Genomic DNA, 22063 nt, shown 5'->3' on the forward strand with positions numbered 1-22063 from the left:
CTCCGTCAACACACAATATCATTGGTATATGAAGGACTACAACACCAATATCAGCAAAAGCAATGCCCATCGGAAGCATTTTAGGTAAAAGTCAGTTGCAGTGACAGTTGAGGACTTTGTGAGACTGTTTACAGGGTCATTATCCATTTACAGCTTTGGTTGGGGCTTTAACTGACGTTGCAACGGACTTTTCATCATGAGTATGAGCTGTCCTTACAACTATGGAGATGTGACTAGTTCAAGAGATGGTACAGCCAGTAACATGCTCGGAAAGTCAGGCAGAAACTACAGACACGAGTGGTCTTACCTTCCAGCAAATCTCTTGCCAGACCAGGTTCAGCCCCTGTAGACCGAACAAAGTCTGACAGGACTGAGTCCATATCCAGAGTCATGTGATCATGTAGTGACGCTGCTCGCCCAGCAGCCGCAGCAGGAGCAGAAAGTTGACACTAGAAGGAGTCCATCTAAAGTAGAAGGAGAGAGAAGACATTTTACTAATTGTGTAATCCTAAACATATAATAGAATTTGAATGTGAACAAAATATTATCTATGTTTAATAAATAATGCAAAAAGCACTGAGAGTAAAAAAATGAGACAAAAGTTAGACAAAATATAAAAACAAAAACAAAGGCCAAGTATTAAAAAGAGATGAGGTGGTCACATGGCATAAAGATATGCGAATGTGAAGAATATGTGTCATACAGTTGGGTCCAGAAGTACTTGTATGGTGACAGATTTCAGAATTTAGTCTTTGTACATCACTGAAGCAGATCCCAAAGATATCAATATGTGACTGAAGTGCAAACGCTTAGCTTTAATTCAAGCAGTATAAGGGTATTGATGATTTATCCTCAGGATAGGTCTTCAATAGTAGATTAGATTGGCGGAGGTTCCGGGTGGTAGACCTTCCCCCACCAATGTTCACTACTAGTTAACACAGCTGTGGTGTACCCCGTAGACTGCAATGGTATAACAGGCACTTATTCCATTCAAGTGAATGGGAAATGTTTCTGCAATACTATTTCCTGCTGCTTCAGAGGATATGGAACTATGTGTTTCAACATACGGCAACTCCAGAGAAAAGCTGACTGGCAAGGTCCAAGACAGCTAAACCCTTCCAATCTATTACTGATCACCTGTCCTGAGGATAACCGTAGAGAGTGGGTGGTAGCACCAAGAGCATTCTACCAAAAGGATCCTAAGATTTATTGACCATCTACAGATATGCAGATTAACATGTATATTACTGTACATATCTGAAGATACTCAATACATCAAAAGGGCATTTTACAAAAAGGACCCCAAGTGTGTGCTGTCCATCCTTACTGCCTTGGCTATCCTGAGGATAAGTCATCAATAGTTTAAAGCTTGCAAGCGCCTTTAATACAATATTTTTATTAAGCCCCCTTGAAGTGAAACTGAAAGTCTTCAATCACATAGTTTTATTTTCAGTTCTGCTGTACAGAGGCTAAATTAAATTCTGACTGTATCCATACATATATAACCATAGTGTGCCATACAGAGGAAAGCCAGACATAATATACTACATGGGAGTCCAGGTTTGCTAAAGTCTGCGTGATGCAAAAGATGTCTGATCTTTTCAATTGTATGAAAAACATGGTAGGTAATTGCTAGAAAATCCCCCTGTGGGATGCTGAACAATTGTCACGGACGGCGCGGTCTCATTGTACCCAACAATTCAGCAATTTATGGCCGGATTTTTAAGCAACAAAACTGAGAGCTCCTCATGACCATAGAACAAGGCATCTATAACGTGGCTCGTAGGCTTCTATACTACTATTGTAAAGATGCACAATGTATGCTGAAGCCTAGGCTGCTTTACAGGCACAAGTCATTCTTTTTTCCCAGTTCCTCGGTTCACCTGTAAAAATTTCTAAAAAAAAAGTCCTGAAGGCACCTAAATGGGAGTCCCACTGCTGATGTAATGGGGAAGAACAGCTCAGCCGTAATGACTGCCGCGCTCTGCTATATTCATGCAAGGTTAGAAAAAAGCCACAAAGATTCTGTCTGACGACTGAGGTTTGAATCATATCTGCTGAAGGAAACAGGAAATTATAGTTGAGGTGGAAAGTCAGAATAGAGAATGTTGTGTCTGCATGAGCAGCCCGGCCGAGGAGAATAGTATGTAGGCTCAGATAATACCTAGGTCTGCGGTGTGGTCTCTACAAAGTTCTCTGCGCATTGTTTAATCCCCTTTTTGCCCTAGGTAAAATGTATATACTGTATCTGTACACAAAAAGGAGTATACAGGAGTACTGGAAGGTGTCTACAGGCTTATATGATGCAGAAGGGTGATGAAGGGGTTCCTCTTGGCATCCGCCTGATAGTTGGTGGCAGATGCTTTTTTGGGTGGGAGGCCCACTGTATCACACTCGCATTCACCTCATACGCCATGCGATACGTTTGCCGACCGAAAGATAGGATATGCTGCAGTAAAATGTTAAGTTTGCTGTTGATAGATCTGCCCTTTTATTGTGGTAAATCAAGTATTACTAAAACTTCTGGCCTGGATGTGGTTTACTGGTGTGTGACTACCCATCTGGTGGAAGTAAAATGGCGATCTGATGAGCTAACATCCCCTAGTTGTCACACTGCACAGCAAAGGCTAGTGGCTTTTGTTCCGGAAAACAAATCACAGCACGCTTCATTTCTATGCAGCTCCCGCACGGACAGCTTCCACTGAAAAATGGAAGCCGTCCAATCCGCGGCTGCCGACAGTGTCTGATTCCATGAGAAAGCAGGAGATTAAAAAAAAAAAAAATCTGTACTGCACATGTCTGATGGCGAGCCGTGTGGACCATCTGCAGTACAGAAAACCTGGAAGTACAAAGGCCTACGTTGATGTTGCCCCTTGCCCGCAAAGGTATGCAGGGTCCTTTGCGGCAGGCAGGGTGGAATTCCGCTGCGGGTTCCCACATGCAGAATTCGACCCGCCTGTAGACATGAGGCCTAAGACCCATAATAGTCAACGTGGCGATTCATACATCAGTTTTTCCACACATGACACATTAATGGTGTGGGGGGGAAGAAGCATGCACAATTCTGAACCAATCTGTTTTTATATGGAAGACCGGTCTACCCTACAATGGTCATTTTCTCCTACACACAGACTGCTCCAGCCACCTGATGTCCACTGCACTCTATAAAGGACTTCAGGATCTCCGATGTCCCGTATGTGGAACTTCCAGAGGCTATGCCGCTCCTACAGGATCGGTCATTTCACTATACATTACTATTCATGATACTCTTGGTTAAGCATGCGTATAGAATAATGTTACTATAAAAACTGCTCTGTCAAAATATTCCCATTAACAAAGTAATTATCTATTGATACAAATACATTTGTTTGTAAAAGACTTTGAAAAAGCTAAACAGAGGAACAGACAATACAATACACGATTCATACATAATCGGAGAACAGAGGAGTATTTATCAATGAAAACCCATGGAAAGGGAGGAAATCAAAACCAAGGCTAGCTGCCAAGTCGCTGCTAAGTGTTGCTTTGAAAAAGGACATCTTAAACATGAAATGATCTGAAAGGAGTCTTGGGAAGTCTGCTTTCCTCCTCTAAATAGCTAGTCTCTATTAGAGAGGCGCTGCGCAGTGTGCCAATGGTTCCTGCTTACCGTGGGCTGCCTGTACCATGCTGCTTCTGCTCACAAGACCAACAAACCCTGCTCTGTGTGATAATGACTCACTGGCGACTCACAGACAAGCTGAAGGGATCTCACATATAGCTCCTAATATGCAAATACACACTTGTTTTTCAGCATTACTCGGAAATTGCACTTCTTGCCAGTCCTACTTAACATATTAGCAGCAATGCTTCATTTTTGTTAGAGGGTTTAATAGAAGAAAAAAGCGCCGTCCACGTTTTCAGGATTTAGATTCATTTCGGAATTAAGTCACTCCATATCCTGCCGGCAGTAAAATTAATTGATAGTAGAAAGAAAAAAAAAAAAAAAAAAAAGGATAAAGCAAAAAAAAAAAAAAAGGGACCAGAAATCAGCATATAATCAGTGATCCATATGCTGGACCTACATCGAGGTGCAAGATGTATCATAGAGGGTCTAACTATTGCACAACTGTTCACGGAGTTTGTATTTACCATAAATATGTATATAGCCCTGATAGCAGGTAGTCATCGGGTCCAACCCACTGCTCAGTGCAGGATTCACTAAATCATCCCAGACAGATATTTGTCCAGCCTCTGTTTGAAGACTTCCATTGAAGGAGAAGTCACCACTTCCCGTGGCAGCCTGTTCCACTCATTGATCAACTTATCACACTTCAACACTCTTCAACTTATCACACTTTTTTCTTAAACTATCGGGCTGCCTTCACACAGGCAGTAAATGCTGCGGAATTTGACTTGCAGAACAACTGTGGAAATGCGGCAGTGCTTACAGTACAAGGCAAGCAAATGAATTTTAACAAATCTCCGTCACACCTCGCAGATTTTTTCGCCTGCAGAAAAGGATGAAAAATGCAGCAGTTTTGAAAATCTACAACATGTTATTTGAGTTGCAGAAACTGTGTGTACTTGCTTCAGATTAGCGCCATATAGAGATAAATGGACAACATAGAATCTGCACCAAAATCTTCAAATAGATTAACGTTGCGGGTTTTTTTGCTGCTTTTCTGCTACGGAAATGGTCTGAATTTAGCATTTGTTGATGTTTGAAAAGAACATTTGCCAGTGCAGCAACTACTACATCACAAAACACAACACATTCTGAACCTAAAAATGCAACCTCATATACCAAATCTGCTTGTTAAATTTGCCCATCTGCAGAAGCACAAGAAAAATATTGCAGCAGAATTTTTAAAACTCAGGCGTTGGGTGTGAAGGTAGCCTTTGTGAGACACACGAATCTCGCACGGGTATGAACCCCATTCTTTTAAGTGGCGTATTACACATGAGTGACTTTTTCCCACATGGCGGTGTGGGGAAAAAAAAAAATCACAGCATGTCCCATCTTTGGGCATGCCATGTCATCGCCCATTGCTTTCAATGGGGCCAGCAAAGCATTGCACGGCGTGCAACGTGCACATAAATGCAATGTGAGGTTTCCCACTGAAAACAATAGCAAACACTCTGCTGCAACTAAAAACCGCGGCGGAGGATAGCTAATTACCCGAAGAGATGCGAGGCATTTTTAATATAAAAACGCCTCGCATTCGCAGAGTAATCGCATGTTGCAATTTCTGCAGCTTGTGGAAGAGATTTTCAAAATCTCATTCACGTTGCTGTAAATGCTGAGGGTCCACACAGAAATTCCGCTGCAAATCCATCCATCTGGACCCCCCTAAATGATGCAGAATTTCCGCAGTGTTTCCTGCCAGTGGGGAGGAATAATGTAGAAGCATTCTGTAGACTTCGTAAGCCTAATGCATCCATTTGATAGACGGACTATACCACGTTACAAGCAGTAAAATGTTTCCTAGCATTCTGGAAAATGTGGCCATCACAAGCAACGTAAACTATTTATGGCCAGATTCACACAAAAGAAGAGATTTTATCTAGTTTTTTTTGTAGCTTAAAGAAAACACATACAGAACCGAAAAGGAAGACACAATTACATTTCATCAAACTCAGACATAGAAGACAAGAAGTTTTTCATGCAGGCGTTGATGCATTCCTTTTAGCTAAACTGTCTTGTGTGAAGCTGGCCTTAAATGGAACGACCGCCATTTAACACCATAATTCTTCCTATTCACACTATTTACTACTGATAACGACAGCACTTGTGTAAAAGGGTTGACCCACCATTAAATCTCACATGTATTGCATAGATAATAAAAAGTGAACAATGTTTTCCAGGGAGACGCTGTTAAAAAAATGATCCAGTGAACAGTTAGAGATTTACTCCCACAGTGTGGCGCCACCTGGTGTTCAAAGAGTGTAGCAATGTGTGTCCACCCAATGAACTAAGTGCTTGTGGGCAAGCATTCTCAATCACTCTCTGAACAGCTAGGTCTCTTTGTAATGATCCTCAGCTCACTGCAGAGCAGTCAATATGCAACCCCAACGCTGTGTAAAAAGGTAAAAAAAAAATATATATGTAAGGCCTTCCCTGAAAGGCGACATAAATTGTTCTTAAACCTCTATATACTGCTCAGCATTGATAATGCCTTTCAGAATGTGTAAGCTGCCCATGCCATAGGCACTAATGCAACCCCATACCATGAGAGACGCAGGCTTATGAACTGTGCGCTAATAACAGCTGGATGGTTCCTCTCCTCGAGTCCGCAGGTCATGGCATCCGTTATTTCCCCAAAAAATTTCAAATTTTGATTAATCTGACCACAGAACGGTTTTCTAGTTTTGCATTGCATAATCTTGCCTGTTTTTAATGCAGTGGCCCGAGGGCCCATATATTTAGAGCATTGAATACTGACCGTCGGCCTTGTCTTTTATGCAAATGACTTTCTCCAAATTTTCTGAATCTTTTGATGATATTATCTACTGTAGATAATGGGATATTCAAAGTCTTTGAAATTTAAGTTATGGACCAATTTCATAAAAATGTTCCACAATTTTAGACTCTGACTCTCTAACATGCTTTTTATACACCGTCATGTGACTTAGTAGAAAATTGACCGGCCTGGTTTTTTTTTGGTTTTTTTTTATTAGTACAACTTTTTTTTTCAGTCTTTTGGTAACACTGCCTCAATCTCAAAATCATTGCATTTTTTTTAGTTTACATTTACTGACATTTTACACAGCATCCCAACTTTTTAGAATTGGGGTTATATATATGGCAGCATCATACCTCCCAATCATATGCTTTTTTGCTGGATTGTGCTGCAAATTGGGTGAGACTATGCAAATTTGCATAAAAAGGCATGTCCCTGTATACTGTATGGGTGTTCCCAAGTGTGGCTTAAAATATCCTGCAAATGGGAGAGATGTAGTAGAAGTCAGTATGCACATAGGTGATAGGGAGTTGTGCCTTAGATTAGCCTTAGCACACAGGACACTGCACGTTACATGTCCTAATCTTGTTAGAAAATTGGACAAGAATAAAATATGCAATGATTTTTACAAACGAATGAAAAATTACTTGCATGAATAAACCCTTTAAACGAGTGGGCTCCATTTCCGTACAATTTCTGTCCAATTTGGACATGAGCCCTTAAAGGGGTTGTCCCGCGGCAGCAAGTGGGTCTATACACTTCTGTATGGCCATAATAATGCACTTTGTAATGTACATTGTGCATTAATTATGAGCCATACAGAAGTTATAAAAAGTTTTTCACTTACCTGCTCCGTTGCTGGCGTCCTCGTCTCCATGGTTGCCGTCTAAATTTTCGCCGTCTAAAATGGTCGAATGGCCAAATTAGACGCGCTTGCGCAGTCCGGGTCTTCTTATCTTCTCAATGGGGCTCCGTGTAGCTCCGTGTAGCTCCGCCCCGTCACGTGCCGATTCCAGCCAATCAGGAGGCTGGAATCGGCAATGGACCGCACAGAAGAGCTGCGGTCCACGGAGGAAGAAGATCCCGGCGGCCATCTTCAACCGGTAAGTATAGAAGTCACCGGAGCGCGGGGATTCAGGTAAGCGCTGTGCTGTTCTTTTTTTCAGTCCCTGCATCGGGGTTGTCTCGCGCCGAACGGGGGGGGGGAGGGGGGGGGGGGGTTGAAAAAAAAAAAAACCCGTTTCGGCGCGGGACAACCCCTTTAAGGTCATGTTATTTGCTTTAGCACAGAAAATGATACAATTTAGCAGTGCTCTTGAAGGATTTCTTCAAAAAAGATCATGTTGCTGCAGATTTCGGTAAAATCTGCAGCATATTAGCATTCTACTGGATGCAATGAAAGTCAGTGCTGTGGCTCACATGGCTGATTGTTATGCAACCGGATTTAGGGGGGGGGGGAATTAACTGATCAGTCTTGGCATGGTTTTGGCAAGCCAAAACTGCATAGGGTGGTCACACACCGATTTGCCCAACAGACTGGGTCTAAATCTGCATGTGGATTGGCATGACAGTCCACAGAAGAACTCCGAGGCCCAGCCTCAGAGCTAATGTTGCATATAAGACTTTCAGATCCACATCAGAAAAAGGAAAAGCCCATGTGCACATGCCCTAAAGCATCTTTACCTTTAGGACTATATTGGAAACAAAACCACAGTAAGGGTACGTCTACACAAGATGTGCGGATTCAGCATGGATTTCACCCCTTCAATTGAAGGGGTGAAATCCACAGTAAAAAATCAGTAACTTTACTTGGCAACAGGTAAATTTAAATCCATCTCTAGCAACAGAGGTAAAATGGAGCACAGAAAGTAAAGAAAGGTAATAACTCATGCTACCCATAGTCTATGAAGAAGAGAGATTGACAGACAGATTGTTGTAGGGATAATAGGGAGTTATTTACTGTGTTACAACTACTTAAATCACATCCTCACTGCTCAGTACTTCTCCAGAGTCCTCTATGATGAAGACACTTGTGTGTAGATATTAGGCAGAATCTGGAGTTTTCTCCGTGTGCAGCGTATAGTACACCCCCATGATAGCAGACTCCTCCTACCATCTCAGAGAAAACTGAGTATTAGATAGACAGCCTGCACAGTGGAAAATCTGGTGATAAATGCCGTAAACAAATGGTATCAATAGTCAGAAATAATAGTATTCCTCATGCTCACGACAGTTAATTCTGAAGCATTAACTGAAAGCGTGAGTACATTGTAAGTAACACCATTCAAAGACAAAATACACATGTATTGTGTCATTAGTTGTCAAAGTAATTACAAGCATAAATATCTGCATGTCTTGACTCAGCTGACAACTGTGGCATATCATTTCAGTGGACACAGCAATAAAACCCTACAGAAAAGCTAATGAGTAAGGACCACAGATGGTATAGTCATGGTGGCTCCCAGCTGCCTGCTCACGTGGCATGAGAGTAGCCATAAAGAATTCTGACACCAAAGATTTATCAAATGTGATGAATTCTTATTCATATAGCACTTTTTAAATTGCGCAATCAAAATTTAACTATTTAAAAAGTAAAGAAAATTTTCATTCTTGCTTCCATGGCTTCATTAAGGAAAAAAGTATCATGTATATAAAGACTCATTGATGAAAAAAAATAATGGACCCAAATAATGTCAGATTGCCGCAAAAAGGGACCTGCAGTTAGGTCTCAGGCAGATATGCAAGACACTGCCTTGCCACCAAAAGCCACAAAAGTGCTCCCCCCACCCCCCATTGCCCTTTAAAAAGACTCTCAGTAGCTACTTTTGTGTAATGCACCTCTTGATGAGAGATCGTTGACTGCTAGACATGCCTCTATGCTGCATTTGAAGCAATTTTGTCCAGTTAACGGACTTGTTTAGGAGGCACATCATTGGGATGAGAGAAGCAGGATGGTCATTTCAATGAATTGCCCCGCCATCTAGGTTGCTCTGGCCAAGCTGTTAGGAGCAGTGGTTACATGGGGGCATACACACACAATGAACAGGCTCTGGCCAGCCTAGACAGGCCACTAGTACAAAGGATTGTTGGATCCACCAACAAGCATGAGCAGATCCAACAGTTTCATTGTCCACCATCCAGACACAGGTGGCACCTTCATTGCTGAACCTTGTCCCTACCCGGACCATTTCCAGGCACTTAGCAGAAGGAAGTTTGGTATCACAGCACCCATTACAAGTCATGCCATTAACACCCCAACACTGTCGCCTTTGTTTGCAGGGGTTTCATGAACGAGAAACTCCAACTGTTACAGACTGGAATCATGTGGTCTTTAGCGAGAATTCCTCGTGGTGAGCACTTCAATCCTGACTCTGCTGTGGAGCAACACACTGCCCCCTGCTGGTGTGTTGATCTAGGGGGCCATCGCATACAACAGTTGGTCACCTCTGGTAGTGATCTAGGGGCACTAACAACTCAGCGATATGTTCAGGACATCCTGCAGCCACATGTGTTCCTCTCATGGCGGCTTCCAAGAGGAATTTTCCAGCAGGGTAATGCTTACCCACAGCATGGGTTTCCCAGGAATGTGTCCGCCAGGTTGCCACACTTCCTTGGCCTGCCCAATTGGAAGATTTATCGCTGATCAAGCATTTATGGGACTTGCTGGATTGCCAGCTTCAGCAGCCTATGACTGTGCAGGATCTAAAAGGCTAGCTGCAACATCCGTGGGCAGACAAGCCACAGGCTAACAAACGGATCCAGTATGCCTCCATGCCTGACCACATCTCATCATATAAAGATAGGAGAAGTGTTAACCTGATTTCTGGCCTGCAAGGATATAGCTTTTATCACACCTGTGAACCTCTCAATCTCATAACGCGATACACTAGCAATATCGGATTTGTCTGACAGAGGACAGTCCTAGTGAAGAAAGCTGTATCTTCTTACTGAGGGTCTGGGAACGTACAGTACATGGCTGCCGACCGAGTAAAAGGATCAAACATGAAGGAGGGTAGCTAGCAGTGTAGAGAGCAGATTTTGGGAGGCAAAAAGGGGCTGTTGTGCCACCGTGCATTGAGGAGTGAAGGGGTTAAAGCCTGCCGACAAAAGGAGTCAATGGATAATACATGAGGGAGAGCAATAGGTAGAGAGGTAGGAGGTATTGGGGGGGGGGGGGGGGTCCTAGAAATACTGACGAGGAGGCTGATGGCTTTGGGGCTCTGTGGCATGGCATGCAGGGGTGTAGATGTTGAAGACTACTGATAATAGGGGTGAGCCATAGGTAGAACAGCGTGCAAAGGTGGGAAGCAAGAGGTGTTTGTGGTTCTAGAAATAATCAGAAAGAGGCTGAGGGTTCAATGGCTGCCTTGGGGGGGCGGTTAAAGCTCAGCGTCACCTGAACATGATCATGCAGTTGAACACTTGTTGGGAGGGGAGGCGCTATTCTAATGGAGATATTTCTGGTAAGAAGAGGTCTAGCAATACAGGTATAGCCTTGATTGAAAGCCAAGAGTCTTAGCTTCCAGTTGCATGGCAGTTTTTTAAAATTTGTCGCCTGCTGTGTGGCTAACATTGAACAGTGAAGTGGTTGGAAGCTCCTGGAGGTAATGTGAAAGTTTTCCAGGAGGAACTTCTGTTTAGCCCCTGGCAGTTGTCCGAGCCAGTCTATTGATTACTGTGGTGGTCTATTGGTTAGTGCGTAAGACAGTTTCATCTGCCACCTGGTGGTGAATGTGGAATATTACACTTAAAATTCATTTTAAACCCATAAAGCGCTGTGGTTTCCTTTTCACTATGCCATGCTATCAAGTTAACGTATTAAGCCAAGCTTAACAACACATGCTCTATATTTGTATCCATGCTAGAAGCAATTCAACTGGGTACCAGAGCCTCCTTTGAATTGTACAGTTTTCCCCAATAAACGTACCTTTCACTCTAATATTACAAACATATCACCATTACATTCTCACACGTTTCATTCAATTCCAACAACTTCATCTGGAACGTTAGTTTTTTTTTTTATAAAAGGAGTGTACATACACGCAAATACAATTTGTCCTACTACATATATCAACAAGTAAATAGAGTAAATAGATATTTTAATAGTAAATTTTATAAAAATCCTACCCTGGTGGTAGCAGAGAAAATATAGTATCACATATGCACTATTCAAATATGCTGGGTCTTCCAAAGTCCGACCCACTCAAGATCCCCCTGTAAGCTGTCCAAATAAGGGATATGGTCAGGGGTTGTCTGTAGGAACCCTTTTAAGTAAAAGTATAAACACACAATAATTCTAGATCTAGACATTACTTGGAAGCCAGAATGAAAACTTCCATCACTGTCTTCATCCAGAGAATTAGAAATAATGCACAATGGGAAAGTTTATATTACAAAATTACTTTAGTTAGCTTTACGTATAAAAGATTTAAAACCCATTTAAAAATATCCAATATGACCGTATTAGCAGAAGAAAACAGCCCCTAGACCGAACAATAAAAAAAGTGAAAAACTGCCATAGGTAAATAAAAAAAATCAACCCATGATGAATGTAATGAGAATGAGGTCAATGAGTAACATCAAATCAACATGACAAGCCAAGTAGTAGTACAACTTTTGTACCATTACAAAGATTACCATCTGGCCTTGTGGAAGTAATGAGTTAGTAAAACTATAGTAACAATATACTGTATCCTTACATAAATGAAGTCCAAATAGGTCTCGATTTCATATGCTGTTCAGGTGAGTATACAGCCAGCACAAAATAAATCATATCAATAGCAAAATCTCAAATGCACAGATAGTCTTAGCTATACATTTGCAGACATTGACAAAAATTTTAGAATGCTAGACCCTGCATTTCACATTAGACTGTAAAAAAGCATGATGAAATTAAAAGGGTTGTTCAGTTGTAGGATAGGCAATCATTAGTAGATTGGTGGGGTCTACAGCCCAGGACCCCTCCTGACCAGTGGCTTGGTATAATCATGCACGGAGCAGATTTCTGCAAGAAGGCGACGGCTCCATTCATACTGCAGTGGCCAGGTTTGGCATTACCAATCCTGACCACTGCAGTGAGAATATAGCTGTCCGATTCCTGCATAAACCATTTCTGTGCATAAGCTCACAAGCCCAGCTAACAGCGTTGAGGGTCCAGAGTTGCAGACCCCCACTGGATCTACTACTGATGGCCTATCTTAAGTTTACAGCTGGACAACTCCTTTAAATGTGCAATTTGAAAACCACTAGATTAAAAGGATAAAAGATTTTATCATATATATATTTTTAAAATAACAATGCCACAAATAACTCCATAGGCCACAGTGCTCCAATAACAACCAGTTCCCAAATCTTGCCACGTAAAGAAATCAGCAGAGAGCGTTGATATGGGGTATATAGTATATTTGCATAATACAGCAGAAAATGTCTGCCTTGTACTGACTGATACATTTGCAGGACAAGCTTGATACATTTGCAACCTCCCACAGGCTTGCAAGCTATTAGAATGCACTTCAGATATTATCTGTATAGGCAACTACCAGATATGCAGTTTCCTAAAAGTAGCTTAAAAAAGGCACACCAAAGCCGGCACTGCCGGAGAGAATTAGATACTTAGATGGAGCGCACAAGCTGTGGAGAAAATCTGCACTGTAATCCCCAAGCTTTTACATGCAGATTTTGCAGATGATTTCACCTACACAGTACAAAGTGAAATCCATGGTCTTTCTTCAGTAATATCACAAAGATGAAATTCAGGAGAATAGCAATGTTATAATAAGGAAAATAAGCATAACATAGTGCTGAGTAGTCTTGTACAATGATTGGTCCTAAGGCACGAAAAACAAAATTTGGTGATTGAGGCTTTTTAAAGAGTTTCAGTGTAAATATCCTTCACAGTTAGTCAAAAATTTTTGGATCTTAACTAATATCTTATTGCGTTGAGTGTATATTTTGAAAAGTAACTCTCAACGCAAATGGTAAAGCAAAAATAAAAAATAACAAAACAAAAAAAAATTAAAAAGGGAATGTGTCATCAGAAAATGAATCACATTTTTGTCTTAAACCAGTCTAAGAATTGTTAGTTTTTTTAAAAATTATTTTTGGTCACAATCTAGATTTTAAAATATCCTAAAATCCTGCATTTTTCACACTGACCACAGAGCCGGATAGGCTGATACTCCTGAACTGTAGAGAAAACTTTGCAGCAGTCTTATCACTAACATCACAGGCAGAATTACACTGAAAGCTAAAGCTGGGTTTACACCGGACGAATGTCGGGCAAATAATGCCCAACACTCGTCCCTGTGAGTCCTCGCTCCTGCACGGGAGCTAGTAGTGCTGGCTCACACACGGAGCGGCCAGCAGGGGGGCGGCTGCAGGAGATTTCCCTTCTAGCGCTCCCCCGTCCCTCTTCATTGACATAACACAGCGGCCGTTCAGTACTGAACAGCCGCTATTTACACTGAGCGATTAGCTAATCGTCCAGGATGTTATGCTGCATATACGATGGATGATGAGCTGACCACTGATCACTTAGTGTAAATAGCAGCCGTTCAGTACTGAACAGCCGTTGTGTTATGTCAATGGAGGGGGCGGGGGAGCCAGAGGAGAGAAATCTCCTGCAGCCTTCCGGCTGAGAGCTAAATGATACTAGCTCCCGTGCAGGTGCACGGGAGCTAGTATGTACGGGGATGAGTGTCGGGCATCATTTGCCCAACACTCATCCCTTCAAAAAGGGCCTTAACACATATGTAGATAACTTAGGATCCTCCATTCACAATGGGTAATCACCAGTGACTACCTACTCCTCCCTGCAAAATGACCCCATATACCACAGAACATGTCTAGAAAAGTCTCCCATACAAGTCAATGGATCCTCTCCTGTCCACTGTTCAAAGAGGTATAGATCCGCGCCACCACACAAAGATCAAGAAGTCTCAAATTAGGGATTTTTACTCACCTGGTGCAAAGCGGGATCCCCACAGAAAGGGGGGTTACCCGCTTGCACCGATGATCCCCGTTAGCCTGTAGAACTATAGATGCTTTGTGCAGGATCCCCGAAATCCTTGGTCCAAGGAGATGCAGCAGTAGAAGATCGCCCCAGAAGGTATCAAACCCAACAATGGGGAAAGTGCAATGTGAAGAAAGACAAAAAAAACTCCTTCTGCGCTCTTTTAGGGGTCTTGCAGTCCGAACAAGAAAACTGTCAGAACTCCACAATATGTAGCAGAGTATATTTATTTGTACAGATAGTACATAAAAATCAGTGTAAATTTGCAACGCGTTTCAGCGCTAATATAAGCGCCTTTTTCAAGCATAACTTATACATAGAAATGATCTCTTTAAATAGCTGCAAGCTCCGGACTCCGTCTCCATGGAAGGTAAGTAACACTATTTAAAGAGATCATTTCTATGTATACGTTATGCTTGAAAAAGGCGCTTATATTAGCGCCGAAACGCGTTGCAAATTTACACTGATCTTTTTGTACTATATGTACAAATAAATATACTCTGCTACATATTGTGGAGTTCTGACAGTTTTCTTGTTCGGACTGCAAGACCCCTAAAAGAGCGCAGAAGGAGGTTTTTTTTGTCTTTCTTCACTCCTGTCTACTGTGTGAATGGCCTATGAAGCTGCTGTAAAGCATCTCTAAATGCTGTTTTACGCAGCTCAGGAATGATTGCCGCCCCCATAGTCATGTATAGAAAACAGAATACAAAAAAAAAAAAAAGTTTTTTTTCCCGCAAAATATAGGGCTATTTTTTTTTAAAAAATCTTTTTCCACAGACTTTTTCCCCGGTTTTAAAATTTTATTGGGTGTAAAAAACAATAAATTAGAATATTTATGTTAAAAGTAGAGGAATAGGTTCCTCATTTAGCTATATAAATTTATATTGTTTTGGATTACAGGACGCACATGGCAACATTCTCGGGTCAGCAGTGCGTAATTTTTTTTAACTTTATTCTGTTTTTTTTTATGCCTATTATTTTACAATCTATTTACCCCATGGTGTCATAAGACCTCTGGGGGTCATTTACATTGTCTTTAAAAATTTTAAATTTCAGACTTTTCCACTGTAAGGGCTAATGCCCACGGCCTGGAATTCTGTCGTGTTTTACGTGGCGGAAATTAGCAGCATTGCCCCGTATCTATTTCATGCTCAATGTTCACGCTGCGGAATTCCACCACATGAAATAAATATGAGTGGCCGGCTTCCATTGTAGTTAATGGAAGCCGGTCGTCACGCTATATTTCTGCTGTAGTACAGCGGAAGTATCATGTGAATACACGGCCCCGCCACCGCGTCATCTGACACAGCCGATGCGTCATGCGTTGTACTGCGCATGCGCACCGGCCCTCCATACGAGACGCATATGGCGGATCCGAAGTGGTAAGTGTGGGGGTTTTCCCTGCGATAGCCCTAACTCATACATCCATAGAAGCCCAAGTTACAGCAGAAAACATCCCTCTGTAGTATTAGTCACTAACAGAGCTGATCTGGGTCGGGTAGGAACCTTCAGCACTGCCGTAGCATGAGTACCTAGCGATCACAGAGTCAAATAGTGGAGGTAACACTTACTCTCTTTACTACCTACGGCTCATTGAGTGCTATGTAGCCTGTAAAGGAGTGCTTAAGCACTTCTCCTCCAGATCTTCAGCTATAACTAACAGCCGAGGGGCAGATGTGCGCCTGCGGGATTGCAGGAGGTTTAATCCCACGCCATACTTTTGCTATTGGCAGAGATTAAAGCCCAGGACCAAGTGCCATAAATTTACAACACTTGGTCTTCAAAGAGTTAAACAGGAATAGAAAGATCTTCTAGACAAACAAAAGACCTTTGCAAGCAATGGCAAGATCCACTTTACATTGCTATGCAACACAAGCATCATGGTCATATAAATAGCATGCATTGTCTTGTGTTTTTCAACACAGAAAGTTCACCTCATACGTTGAGGGTTAGCCATTATTTTATCTACTACCGAAAGCTGGTGAACTCTTCACTACAAATCCTCTACCAAATGCACCGACTGGATGGATTAATGGGTATTATTGTATCTTGACGCCACTGGAAGCTAGGTGTTTGACAATAGGAACGCCCCTCTCACACCCTTAGCTCCCGAGTGGGTCCTAGCAGCGTGTGCATAGCTTGTTGCCGTCCGTGCTGCCTTAGGATGAGGATTCGTTTTCCACTGAGCCTTACAATGTGAGCAGTAAAGAGAGTAAGGCTAAGAAGAAAAGTAACGCTCACATTAGGCAGCACGGCCGGCAAAAAGCAATGCGCAAGCTCCAGAATGGACTGTCACCGCTCGCTCCCGCCGCGCTTCTCAGGGATGCGTCCCTCCCTCCCGTCAGAGGAGCCCTCCGTCCCGGCAACAGCCTCCGTGTAGCGTCCCGGATGCCTGTCCACGTCGCCGCCTGTCAGACTGGATGCGTCTCGGCCAGACCCCGGATGAGCCCTCTGTCCCGTCAACAGGCTGTACGTTTCATCCCGACTGCCTGCTCACCCGAATCTTTTGAGACGAGCGGGCATGTACTCGAATAAGGCACTACTCGCTTGAGCAGTTTGCTTTAGCGAGTACGCTCACTCATCTCTCGAAGTGAAATAACCAAATTCAGTTTGGTTCAGTTTTTGATGTCCATTTAACAGATTTGTTTTTAAAAACAGAATACAAAAATGGGTTAAAAAGAACATATATAAACGGAAAGGAAATAGAAACAAAACAAACAAATTAAAATAAACAATAAAGATTTTTTTCAAACAGATTTGTAGGATTTGCTCAAAAAAGTAAAACCATGGTTTCCGTTTGTTTTTATGAACTCTTTTCTGCTATCCATTCTATTAAAAGCAAAAACAACAACAAAAGAATCCGTTCAAAATGTGAATCAAAGCGATGAATAAGTCCTAACTAAAAGGCAAACTACTTATCTAGCGGATGGTCCTAAATTATGTGGAATGTTTTACCATATGCATTCAATTCCATGTCAGGGACAATGCCGGAACATTAGTCAGTGTTCATATGTATGTTTATTAGGGCGCCCACCCACTGGCGTTTGCGATTTCCGTGCGTGAAAAACGCAGCGTTTTCGGCGCGTTTTCCGCGGCGTTTTTTGCGGCGTTTTCACGGCATTTTCGCACCATTTCCATTGACATTCATGGGTGCATTACGAGAAAAATAAGGACACATATGCAACTGACAGTTCCTATGTTAAAAAACGCAACGGACCGAAAAAAAAAACGCCAGTGGACAGGAACACATTCAAAACTAATTGCTCTTGAGAAAAAACGCAAAACGCAAAGAAAAAAAAAACGCCAGTGGGTGGGCGCCCTTACAGGCATAAAGAAGGAAAAAAGTGTTTATTTAAAAAGAAAAAAAAAGATACTAAAAACAAAAAGAAAAAATATGTCACTATCACAGGACAAAAAATGTATAAAAACTAACCCTTTAAAAAAAAAAAAACTCTTTAGGCATGTTGGCTATTGCATGTACCGGTTGTCTACAAGGTCTGTGTGTAAAAAAACCAAAAAAGACGACATTCTGTAGTTAAAAAACCTAACACAATCTGCACCTGCGCTGCATCCTGTGGACAATTCTGTCCCGTGTGAAAGGTCCCAAGTACTTTTATTGGTAATGTGCGGAAACATTACTCTTTACTGCCTTCCAATAGGTGACGCTGCAGAGGTATTGTTCCATCTCCCTCATTAACAAATCAGTAATGCATATGTTGGAAACATGGTGTGTATTCAAAAGAAGCTTAGTAGAGCCCGAGGGATCTCATACGGCTGACACAAAACACAAATCAAAATATTGCTCGGTAAACCAGTAATGTGACTGCTCAGCATTAACCAGCAGCGGACTATAGCTGACAGTAACAAATGTAGCCCAATCATGTGTGTGATGATTGATCTCAACAGTACAGCCAAAAACCAACAAAGTCATGGACAAGGAACACTGTATTGGAAAGGACTGTGGAAAAGAACATAGAAATCAGCCACGTATAGAAGGCAGCGCATCAATCTATGGTAAGTCTGCAGCCAACTACCTCCATGCATATGAGGAGACATCCTTTTTAGGGTTTGTTCACATCCCCATTTTTGAATTCGGTTTTGCATTCAGTTAGATGGGCTGCAGTACGGGAAAAAGGTTCGAATTTAAGTCCCATTGATCTCAGTGGGATTTTCTTTACTTCAGTTACTCTCAGTTCAATTTTCTAAAGGGAACTAATACTCGCTCAGGAGGTCTTTCAGGCCATCAGAATATCCATTATTGCCGGAAGTACCCATAGGAAACTGCATGCAGAGGGTTATCATGGATGAGCAGCTGCACACAAGCCAAACATCAAGCAGTGAATGCAGAAGCGCCTGAGATGGTGCTTGTGGCGTTGTTCTTAGACTGTAAATTAGTGAAAGCAAGTGTTGTGGATAGATGAATCCTGGTACACAAGCATTCGGATGTGGCAGTTGCCTAGAGAACAGTTTCTACATGATCGCATTATCCCAACAGTAAAATTTAGAGCAGGTTTTCTTAAGGTATGGGGATGTTTCTGCTGGACTAAGGCCATTGGTTGAAGTGAAGTTCATCCCCAACGTCAATGGGTACAGAGACATTCTGGAAAATGCAGCATTACCTACCCCGTGGTAATACTTCGGTACAGCTCCAGGCCTCTACCAACATAACCGAGCACCATGTCATACAGCACTTAGTGCTGAGGCTTGGTTTGAGGAGCAAAACATTTAAAAACTTTAATGCAAAGTCTGGATCTCAATTACATCGAGCATCTTTAGGATTAACTAGAACGCCATATCCATGCACACCCAAGATACCCATCATTCCCCACATAACTGTCTGAAGCTTTCCTCAAGGAATGGAGGCAAATCCCTCAGAATTTGGTGGAAAGCAAGCCTAGGAGGGTTACGGCAGTCGTTGAGGTCAAAGGCAACCCAACACTGTATTAAAAAATGTGAATAAAATTGAATTTTATCCCCTTCTATGTGCGGTCTAATATTTTTTTCAATATTTTTTTTTATTATGTTCATTATCCCGCACGGTAATCAGCATAAAAAACAAAGAATGGCAGAATTGCTACTTTTCATTCATCTGCCTCCCCAAAAGTGTCATATGGACCCCAAAATACTACCAATGGAAGCTACAACTCATCTAGCAATAAACGAGACCCAGACGGCTCATCTGGTGAAAAAATAAAAATGGCATGGCTCATGGAATGTGGCAAGGCAAATAAAGTTTATTTTTTCTAAAAGGTTTTAAATTAGGGTTCTAGGTTTGAAGCTGACCAAGAACAACATCTGCATGGAGTTTCTATATTCTCTCCGTGTTTGTGTGGGTTTCCTATAGGTACTCTGGTTTCCTCCTTCACTCCAAAAACATGGTAATAGGGGAAGTTATAAATTGTGAGCCCCAAGGATTATAATCTGATGTAACGTTCTGCATAATATGCACTTAAGAAAGTGACTATTTATGCAAAATTAGTAAAAAAAATAAAATTTGTTAAATGGCATAACTTTGGTATTTTCATAATCGTATTGAACCAAAGAGCACAGTTAACCAATTTTACTTCACAGGAAGTGCCATTAAAAAAAAATCCTAAATAAAATTTTAAAAAAAAATAAAAATGCCTGGTCATTAAAAGGGTTTTCCAGGCAAACACAATCCTCAGGATAGGTCATCATTAGTTGATCAGCGACATCTACCATTCAGGATCCCCAACGCTCAACTGATCACCTACCAGGACGTCATTATTAGGGTCAGAGCATGAAATCTATTTGGTAGCTTCGCTCCCACTGAAATCCATTACATTTCCAGCTCCACACTGGGGTCAAAATTAAAACTGTAAAAAGCGCCTCGCTCCAACTGATTTTAATGGGAGCAAAGGCATCCAAGAGACTTTCTGCTCAGACTCCAATAACGATGTTTTGCCCCACTGCACTGGTGGGAGGCCAGGCGATCAGTTGATCCCAAGTGGTAGATCTCCACGGATCCACTATTGATTACCTCTTCTGACCATAGGTCATAAATGGGGCTTTGGAGCAAACACAATTGAACAGTTTTGTTTGTAGGTATTGTTAATACAGGCTACACATAGGAGCTATAGAAATAAAAATAGTATAACATTTTTAATGAGTATTCGTTGCAAAGTTGCTTAAGTTTTCACTTTATATGCACCAAGAAAAAAAAAACAAAAAAACAACAACTTTGTTTGACAAGGTGGACAAAGTCTTTAACAAAGCTGTCCAGCTTTTAATTATTTATGACCCATGTTCAGAATATGCCATCAACAATAGATTGACGGGGGTCCGCTACTGATCAGGTGTTCAGCCTGCCTGGAGTAGACAGTTTGGTTTTCTCTGCAGTGGCTCATATTGGTATTGAAAGCCATGTTCCCATTCACTTCAATGGGATCTTTGACTGCAATACCTAGCCAGGACAAGCACACTGGTCTGGCAAGCAGCTGATCTACAAGGATCCCCGGGCAGTGAACCCTCACCAATCTACTATTGATCACCTATCCTGATGACAATCGATTGTTAAAAGCTGGACAACCCCTTGAAGGGAATCTCTCCTTTTTTGCCAAGATTCAATCCCCCATTTGTTTTAAAAAACAATGTACAGGAGAGTACAGCTCTTGAATGTGATGCGCTAAGAGCCAAAGTCTCTAGGAGCTGTAATGCCCCTTGTATAGATGGTCTTCTAAGAAAAGTAACTATATACAAAATTGACAGGGTAGCAGAATTCAAGGGCATAAAAAATATATTTTTTTATTTTATGGTTGGAGTATTTTTAACGTAGTCCAAACATTCGTACTCGCATGGCACAAACTAAATAAAGTCTATACTGGCATATCTAGAATGCACCCAAAATACACGGGGGCATCCAGGGGAATAGCATGTGCAGTGGGATGCTGCTCAGATCCATTATGGATTCCTTCCTTCCACTGCTTCAATGACTTGTCAGGATTGATTTAGTGTTTACAGCCAAGATGACAACATCATCAATTGTAATTAAGAATCCAGTAAAAAAAAATACAATTTCTGCTTTGTGCACTTAATTGATTGTATAATTTTGTAATAATCTGTTGCAGCAAGCAAATAAAAATGTTCATGATTGTGTTTATAATAAAGCTCCTACTTTATTATGGTCTCTATGCAACTTCTTCTACAAGTGAAGTACATAACATCAATCTCCTCCAATTACCGATTGGCAAATACAGACAAATTAAACCATTTTCCAGTTCTGCCTCAAGCCGCTGTATCAAGCAACTGACTAACCAGACTATCAGAAGAACATGGGCTGCAATGTGTGTGTAATGGGAAATTATGTTTATCATCAAGCAATTGTGAACCAACTTAAACGTGATGGCAGAATACAGCTCATTATCATCACTTCCAGCTACAGTATGAGCAGATGTAAAGGAGAAGGGGAACCAATTCCATATATGAAGATATGCTTAAAAAGGAACACTATGGGGAAAATCTATTAAGATTGGGGCTTCATACTCCCATCCTAATATGATCCCCACTGAAATAAGATGCATCTAATGAGTTAAGAAGCATATGCCTTTTAATATATTAGGTACACAGAAAGGTCAAGATGCATTGAAGA

General features: G+C 41.6%; 1 protein-coding gene across 4 annotated transcripts in view; it reads right to left on the reverse strand.

Moving 5' to 3' along the window:
• Positions 1-22063, reverse strand: part of OTUD7A (OTU deubiquitinase 7A) — a 204036-nt gene that overhangs the window by 84048 nt on the left and 97925 nt on the right. For all 4 annotated transcript variants that reach the window (XM_066592497.1, XM_066592494.1, XM_066592496.1 and 1 more), the window contains one exon: positions 308-464. In XM_066592497.1, coding sequence (XP_066448594.1) covers positions 308-392 — 85 coding nt within the window. In that variant the 5' untranslated portion in view covers positions 393-464. The remainder of the gene's footprint in view (positions 1-307; positions 465-22063) is intronic.

This window comes from Eleutherodactylus coqui, chromosome 2 (genome assembly GCF_035609145.1).
Source record: "Eleutherodactylus coqui strain aEleCoq1 chromosome 2, aEleCoq1.hap1, whole genome shotgun sequence".
Taxonomy (NCBI): domain Eukaryota; kingdom Metazoa; phylum Chordata; class Amphibia; order Anura; family Eleutherodactylidae; genus Eleutherodactylus; species Eleutherodactylus coqui.